Here is a 9347-nt window from a genome sequence, read left to right as displayed (position 1 = left end):
TCAGTCACTTCGCTGTGTGGAGAGAGCTCGGACACAGAGGAAGAGAGCCCACTCGCGTGAAGGTTGTGCGTGGACCATCACTAGCGCACCGCAGCCTACCCGCCCCTTGCGCACGCGTGTTCTGCCCGGCGCGTTGCGACCGACACACGCGTGTGATTTTTTTTTTTTGGTCCTTTTTAAAATAGATTTTTTTTTCTAATTGAAGGGGGCTTGTTTTTGTTATTGTTGCATGTCAGAAGGATCGGAGCTGCTGTTCGCCGGCTCTGCGGCTGTTTGTCTGCGCTCGCCGTGGCCCCCCCTCCCTCCTCCTATGGGACTCTAATTAATCGGAGGCATGTGGACTCGCACCAGGATTAGACATCGCTTCCTAATAGTGTGCCTGCTGTTGACGTTCTGGGCCAAGGTAAGACGCTTCTCTGTTTCGCTTTGAACAATAAAACATCCATTTAGCATGGCCACGCACGCACGCACGCGCACAAGCGCACGCATCCAAGAAACGCGTTGGAATCAATAAGGCAAAAGTTGGGGGGCGTGGGCCGATTTGCACCTTTTTCTTGCATCCCGATCGTTGCTTAATTACATTTGACGGACGTCAGTTGCTGTGCATATGATCACGCCAACATCCCGCGCTCATGTCAAAGAGATGAATCGTAACCCAAGCGCGACCTTTTGCTTTCAATTAACACCTGGCATTGGTTTTGTTCATGTTAATTGGCCAGGGCGACCATTACATTGCACCGATTGGATGCTGCAGAGTGCCAATTTACAAGAGAGAACATCAGATGTTAACAGTCACGATCTGACACTTTCTTGTTTCTTTCATTTTTTCTTTTTTCTTTCTTTTGCTATGCCTCATCACTGAGGATGCACTCACGATCAGACGTAATCTTATGAGCCCTTGCACAATGTCATGACTGTTAAATGTGGTCATGATGATGTGGCTGCTTGCTGTTAGTATTTACAAATATCTAAAATAAACCAGCCACATGCAACCAAGCCTATTGTATTGATCCCTATAAAGTTTAACTAAATTCACATTGTTTTCCCCCCACATTCTTTTAATGCTTAGATTGTAATCATTTTGCATCCGATTGTTTAAGGCAAAAAGCTTATTATTTGGGGAAAATATAAAAACATTTACACTGGCTGTTTATAGGTAGTGGTAAACTACTGGATCATACTAAATAAAACAGGTTGTAATATTTGTTTGGTTTCATTTGGGAGACAGATGTGTCAATCAAGACTGATGTTTATTTAGAGTTAGATATTCATCAAGGGCTGTTTTTGATTTATTAGATATTGTGTTGCCCAAACTGTTTTCCTCAGACGTTCCAAAAACATGCACGGTAGGCTGATTGGACACTCTAAATTGCCCCTAGGAATGAGTGTGTGTGTGTGCATGGTTGCCCTGCAACCAGCTGGCCCGTAGTCAGCTGAGATAGGCTCCAGCACCCCCTGCGACCCTTATGAGGATAAAGCGGTTCAGAAAAGGAGATGAGATATGTTGCACAAACCTAGTATCAGGTACACCTGTATTTAAAAGCATGCAGTGTATTTCAAAATTGTCTTTATGGTGGAAGTGTGCTTGCTTTTGGTTGGAAGTGATGCTTAACGCTTAATTTTTTTGTGGATGAAATTTGCAATCTTATGGGACTGAATTCACAACTTTCTGCAGGGCAATTGGCTATTCAGATTTTAATAGAAATGTGATTTTCTTTCAATTAAAAATGCTTTCTGTATACAGTGCATTCCAATTCAGCTGCAAACACTGATATAACAATCAAACCACATGCCGATATGCCTAAACTGTTGACATTTTTCTCTCATCAGAACTCAAACTTGTTGTTTACATGTTTGCCTTGGCATTAACACGTTTGAGTTTGATCGGAAAGGACTTGAATGAAAGTTGTGATAGGTTGTATGTATACAACAGTTTGTAACTGCTATAAACAACTAACAATAAACTGTAAATTGACAGCAGAACAGAGCTTTGTTTAGTCTGAAGGCAAATATCTGGTGGTAGCTCTCATATAATTGTGGGCATTTCTATAACGTTGTTTCCAGGCGTCCCAGTCAACAGGCTATTTTGAGCTGCAGCTGATCTCTGTTGAGAATGTGAACGGCGAGTTGGCAAGTGGGGAGTGCTGCGACGGCTCCAGGAGGTCCCAGGAGGATCTGAGTTGCGTGGAGGACGAGTGTGACACTTATTTCAAGGTGTGCCTCAAGGAGTATCAAGTGGACATCACCACTGGAGGGCCCTGCACCTACGGACGTGGATATACACAAGTCCTTGGTGGAAATATGTTGAATTTTCACAGCGCAAAGAATAAATTTGACGAAGCAGGCAAGATTCTCATCCCCTTCCAATTTGCATGGCCGGTAAGAGATTAATTTATTTCTCCACTAAAGGCTTGAAGGTTAACATGTCTGTGTTCTTTCTTTCTTTCTTCCTTTCTTTCTTTCTTTCTGATGATGATGATTCAGAATTGGGAATGTTTCAAGTTCATGTCCTTGATTATGCATGTGTGCCAGCCGGCATTCTTTCACACCGCTACAGCCATAATTAACAAGATGAAAGCTAATAGTTAGTGTCACTGAAGAAAAAATGGTCTTGCAATGTCAATGTTGAAATATATGAATGGCTTTTTCCCATCACTGGGATTAGAAATTGATTATTTAGTGCCTCTCACATCTCACTGTAATGTTTGCCTTCTCAACCAGCTTGCGCGCAATGTTTAGAATGTCAACGATTTCACAGTTAATGAGGTTAAAAAAAACACTTTTGCTTCGGAGAGTGGTGCAATTGAGTTCACTTGACCAAAAACATTAGTGATAATTCCATTGGCATTTGCAAGTCTCTTCCCTTGTTCTTTGTTTATTCTAATCACTACCTTTTGATATATATTATTTTGTCAAAGCTCAAAGTTGAAAATGGATCTAATTTATTTTGTATTCAGCAGACACCGCCATGTTTTGTTGCATTAGTGCTGTTTTCACACACAACAATGCTGAAACTACATCCTTTCCCCTGGAGCTCTCCACTAATGATAAGGAAAATAAATTATGAATTAGCTCTTTATAATCAATGTTTGCACTGTGCACTCTACAATGCAGCAATATTGAATAGAAACACAGCTCAACGTAGAAACCAAAGTTGAGGCTTTGAGACGTGTGTCCAAAACAGGTGGAGTTTGGAAGGGAGTCCAGTTTAACAGCCTTAAAGTACTGCTTGCTTAAATCTTAAAATTGACCATGCACTTTTTGGTGCGTATGAAAAACTTGGTTTACCACACAGGTCATTTACATGCTTTAGTTTTTCCTCCGCTTCATAAAATGCATACTAGGAGACAAATAGTGCAGTCTTGGAAGGCAAGCTCTAACATCCATCTTTGCAAAATCTGCAACAATCTGCTAGCTGTGAAATTGAAGCAGATTACTGCAAAGTGTTAAAGATATGTCTTGCAATTCATAAAAAAATGTGGTTGATGGGTTCATTCATGGCAGGTTTAGCCTAGGGCAATAGCTAGTCATTTAGAGTACCAGCCAAATAATGAATAGTGATGAGGAAAAACTAATTTGAGTCAAAGTGGAGTATAATTTGCAGTGCATTTTATAAATTTAATCAGAAAGCAAAAATAAACATTAAAATAACAATAGTAAAAAGGAAAACAAAAAAAATGGGAATCTTGTTTACATGAATTTTTCAGATAACTAGCCTAAAAAAACATAACAGGCTGTACATTATCAGAGGGAAAACACAATAATGTCACACTTGAGTTGCAGAACCTTACCCAAACCAGGAAAAAAAAGGTGTCTTTATCATATATAGGCAAATCGCCCAGTAGGATGCCGGTCTGAAATTAGAAACTGATAAGATATATACATATGTGATGATATTCCATGAACATTTCAGGAAAACTGAGGGAATAAAGGTTTTACATTTAGCTGACAGGTTAGGATTGAGATTCCCAGCTCTTCTCTTTGTCACATTGACTGTGGTGAAGGAGTTATGAGACATATTGCGCAAAAACCCCTAACAAAACCAGTTGCTTCTCTATTCATGTCTGGCAACAGCCTTATATCACTTCCATGTCTACAGACAAGAATTTGCAATTGGATTTTTTTGCTGTTACCACCAGTTATAGAATATATTCCCCCTTTACACCATGGATAATTGCTCTGTACAATTATTTGGGGGGATCATATGATCTGTTGATCACTGTGATCAGAAGGGTGTGTGTGTCCAAATGACATTTTGTTATCAATATTTGCACAATCTGCTTTAAATTGCTCTTTTTTTCTGAGCGGGATGATCCTTAAGCGTGTTTTCTTAATGCGCACAATTACTTTGAGCCTTGCTGAAGAATGCATGGCTTCCAAGGCTCTTGTTTCAGCCACCGTGCATGGTAATATCACCTGGGTCATCTCTTCTTGAGTGGTCTTGATATATTAGGTTTGGCTTTATTCCAGTGCACCACTAAGCACCTGCCAAGGCCATCAAAGGCTAATTGGGCAGGGGGACATGCTTCAATATTGCAAGTAGATCCATCTTGCTCTTTCTACTCAAATATTCCTGGGTAAAATAGCAGTATTTAACAAAATGAGTGGTATTTTGAATGATTTTGATCCACCTAATCTGGAGTTTTATTGGATGATCATGTGTTGTGAGTGAGTCTCTGTTTGGAGTGCCCCCTTCTGCATCCCACTGCTTCCTCCCCTGCTGTGGGTGGCAGGTGGCCCCTTCAGGGCAATTAAGCTAGTCCCATAGTAGAATGTTGATAGATGATGATTTAGTGAATTAGGTGTGCATACTTTGATTGTCCTAGTTCTACTTGCCCAATTGTTGTAGCGAGCAGGGGGAGATGCACCTATCTTTGACTATTATCTAGGTTTTGAAAAATGTCATATTGGTTTGTGATTTATAAACACTACTACACATGATTAAAATACCCTAATAAATCTGATGTAACCAGACCGATGTAAACCAAGTATTGAAACTTTAATATTTAGAGCGCAAGATCATTTGAAGCAATTGGAGCACTAGATTTCATGGAAAATCATTTTTTTCTTTCTTCTATGGGACTATATGTTGTAATATTAGTCAATACATCTAGGAAAATAAGCCATATAATCATAATTTTTGCTGAAATACTGAAACGATTGATTTGATTGCAATTTCCCAACTGAAGCTGTTTGAAAATGCATAAAATTGTGGAAGGACAGTAGAAAATGTATTGACCACCCACATTTGTTTTCATTTGAGGCACTGCTTGACACTTTTAGTCACAGGTGAAGAGGTTTATTCTTGGTGTGACCTGCCAAGTGCTCCTGGCTGATGATAGCACAGCAGTATTCCAGTGACAGATGTCACAGCAAGCCCGTTGGGGTCACTTGCTGTGTGGCGTTGTCACATTGCACACTGAGAAAACAAAGATGCAGTGTACCATTGACTGTGTCATCTGGCTAACGGCCCGTTTTACACATTTGACACACTGCTTTGCCCCTTTCTGACATCACCAGGCTGTAGACTATCATTAAGTTTAGTGTATAATAGTTCTTAACCCTCTGACAGTTATGAGGTAGTTGTTGATAAGAAAATTGGACAAACAATAGCTTTTGATTTCTGATTTTAAGATGATAACCTGACTTCTAAAAATTGAGACTACTATGCCTTTCATTTCTAAACCCACTGGACATGTTTTTATTTTATTTTTTGTGACATGTCCCATTCAAAAGGTGGTAAAATTAACTAAGTAAGCCTCAGATTACATTTTGCAGACTTGGATACAGTAAATATATGCTGGTATCAGATTGTACTACTCGGATTTCATTTCTGGTAAGAGCTGCTTGTTCCATGCTGCAAAATCATCACTTCATTTTGGTGTAGTGACCATCGGGATGCTTTTTGCTCATATCTGATTGGAATCAGATTGCGTAATGTTTTGGAATTCCTCCAGTAAGTCTCTATTTGTGCCTTTGTTTTGTTTTTTTAATGCCTTTTTTTGTGACCAAGGCACCCTGAGATCGTGGATTGGAATTCATCGTAAAAGCACATACAAAACACAGAATATTTTCACAATGACCAATTTAAGCCCAAGTACACTGAGTTTTCAAAATTGCATAGTCCAAAGTTTATTTCTTTTGGTTTGTGTAATGAAATTGATCCTTTTTTTGCTTCAACGCTTATGTTTTAAAATATCAGTTAAACGTATAACATCATTACAATATATAAGTTAAAAAAGTACTGATTAGATCATAAGGACTGAAATTTCAAGGGATTCTTCCAGTCAATTTGTCAAAAATTTCAACTTGAGTCACGCAGAAGTGGTGCAGATGTAACATGATTGGAGAGAAGAACAGTATGAGCAACAGAGTAGTTTGTCTAGTCTAGTAATCAAATGGTTTTCACTGAATTCCTTTTCATGTGAAAGCCTTTGAAGGGGTCTAAGTTCTCACAAGGTTTATTTTTTATTCCCCACACTGATTTCACAAAAAAAAAACACTTGTCGTGTTGCTAATTTAATACAATGCAGTAGTTAATTTGTTTAAAGGGCTGTCAAAATACAAGTGGTATTTTTTTCCCAATGTCATTTTGAGTTTGGTTAACCTTGTACACCTAGTTTGCCATTTATTCAAACTAATGATTTTGGCATGATCTTCTGAGCCTCTGGGCCATGTATGATTGATCCCTCTAGTTTCTGCCAAGCAACAAGTGTTCAGCCAAATATTTGACATGCATGAAATGTATTCCATCCATTCTCTATATACTGCCTGCTTTCATTATGGTGGCATGTGAGATTTAGACAACCCCAATGACTTTTGGTTTCGTGGCACACCTTGTCTGCTCACATTGTCGATGCTGGGAAATGTTCACTAGTGAAAAGAATCACATACTTTTTGTTATTTAGTAAATTATCATTTAAAGATAGATTAAAAGTTAACACACACTAGAAGTCAAAAGAAACAACTGCATCTTTGTTGTCCATATGCTGATGAAATGCTACTCTTAGTGCTTTGAAAAAGATGTATGGACTAAGTAGATACATAATATTGTTTGAAGTTATTGTTTTTATTTTATGGAAACCATAAAAATTGACAGGATAAACCTTTTGGCTTAATGTCTACATTTATTGCAAATATTGCGATATTTTCACATAGCCCCAGGATTCAATTATTAACTGGTGTGCATTATTTAAAAATGTATTTCATATTCATGTTGCAACATGATGCATTGAACGCATTAAGCAGTTTCACTTTCATAAGATATGCATCATCTTGTTTTGAAGGGGTCCCAACAGGTAAAATAATGCCTAACATCCAAGAACATAACTATAACACAATCATAATATCCAACTAAATTTATCATATGAACCCTACTGGCCTAAACTGTAAATATTTGTTCTGCAACTTTACACTATTTCAGCTTCCATTGAACAAGGGCAAATGCTTGTCATATTGTCACAGAAAACATTGAGAGTGATACTTAAGGGCAGTTACCACATAATGACAGAGTAGGTAGCAATTTCAGGGACACAAGCAAACAGTTTTACATGATTATGAAAATAGAAAAGACATGATCAAGATGACTCATTTCATCATATAGCTTGTTTTGGACAATAAAATCTTGTAAAAACTGAATTCAGGATCGTTTAACCCCTTATATCTCATACAATATCAGCAACTCAGCAGACTGGTGGGCTGAAGATGCTTAAAAAACTTGCTTCTAGTAGGAAAAGTTAATAAGGGAAACACATTTTAGAAAACCTATAATTGCATAGATGTGTTTGAAAAAGGAATACATAAAAATAACTCATTGATGGGTTATTAATAGTAATCTTGGCCCATTTACAGATATATGTCAAGGACAACAGGGACAGTACAGCATATGGCCATATGTCATTTTCAGTCTATAGTGCTAATGCTAGAAAGTTGATTACATGGGTGGGCCCACGCATTTTTGACTTACAAGTCACTATTCAAACAACCACGCAAAATGACATGCCCAAACAATACACTGTTTTTGTAAACTGAATTTTCACTTCCTCCCCTTTCATTATCTCAGCTCCCTCTTTGTAATTAGTATTATAGTGTTAAAGTCTGAAATGCGGCGATATTGTCAGGGAGATAGTAATGGCGATAAGCTTGAATATGGTGTTGTTATTCATGAAAAAAAATATATCATAACGTCCATCAAAGCTAGATGAGGGCTGGTCAAATGGGCTGTGATATTGGCTACTCTGCTGAAGTTTGACTATTTAGATAAGAAATGAAATTAAATATCAGGGAAAGATGGATGTATTATTGGCCTTTTTGTTTGTTTTATTTTTTAAACAAGGATGCACTTGACTGACACTACCTTTTCATTGATTCATTTTCTCAACCACTTAAATACATAAAGCCTCAGATTTTAGGACTTGGCTGGAGCTCTGGTTTATTAGGTGAAAGGTACTAAATTATACACCGGATTCCAGCTTTAATTCTCCCTACAAAGGTCACTTCAATTGTTTTAATTAGTTTTAAATAGGATGTATTTCAAGGTTCAACTTTCTCCATTACTTTGGCCGATTAGTTGATGAATGATGTAATGACTCAAAGTTCTGGTGGTTTTTGCACTATTAATTGACTCCCACGATCAAGTAAGGCTTTCCATCACATTGATTTATTACTCAATGTGTTACTACTAAATGGTAGTACACAGGGAAACTACAGTAAAGCTATTAAACACAGTATGGATTTTTTTAACCCCTGTGAATTAATGTCAGACAAATAGTGGCACAACAGGAAATTAACAGCTTATTTGGGCTTACTGCATCCTCAAATTGTTGAACCTTCAGCATGTCAAGAGATGTAAGGTGAAATAAATCTTACTTGCATTTTATCATTGGCGAACACTTTGATTCATGAACGTGACCGTATCAAAAGAGGAAGTGCTGACTTGTATTAAAACCATGTGCCAATGTGCACGAACCTGTATGAGACTGCCTCTACTAGATGGAACTCCAACTATTTGAATGGGTTTGGCTGCCTCCTCAGGCCACGTGTCCGTCAAATACACGCGGCGTGCACTTTTAAGCAGATGCAGTCAAGTGCAGCCAGCCATGCGTGTGGTTTTTAAAGTGGGAACTGCGGACTACACAGAGTAAACTTTTGACTACTTGCTGAAATGTGGCTGTCATGTTATACAGTACTGCGTTTAACTGTTTTATGATTCGGACACATACAAAGCTTCTGTGCTATGACTTAACACAAAACAGCTTCAGTACAGTACAGTAGCTTTCAAGCTTCATAGTGTTAAGCATGTTCAATGTAAAGGAACGAAAGGAATTTCAAACGTCAGCAATGTTGAA

General features: G+C 38.2%; 1 protein-coding gene across 2 annotated transcripts in view; it reads left to right on the top strand.

The window, feature by feature from the left end:
* jag2b (jagged canonical Notch ligand 2b) overlaps positions 1-9347 on the top strand; it is a 40895-nt gene continuing 31548 nt past the window's right edge. For both annotated transcript variants that reach the window (XM_077744333.1, XM_077744323.1), the window contains exons 1-2: positions 1-403; positions 2065-2379. In XM_077744333.1, the coding sequence (XP_077600459.1) occupies positions 335-403; positions 2065-2379 (384 nt within the window). In that variant the 5' untranslated portion in view covers positions 1-334. The remainder of the gene's footprint in view (positions 404-2064; positions 2380-9347) is intronic.

This window comes from Stigmatopora nigra, chromosome 2 (genome assembly GCF_051989575.1).
Source record: "Stigmatopora nigra isolate UIUO_SnigA chromosome 2, RoL_Snig_1.1, whole genome shotgun sequence".
NCBI classification, from domain to species: domain Eukaryota; kingdom Metazoa; phylum Chordata; class Actinopteri; order Syngnathiformes; family Syngnathidae; genus Stigmatopora; species Stigmatopora nigra.
Note: the sequence above shows the minus strand (reverse complement) of the source record. Positions and strands in the feature narration are given on the sequence as shown.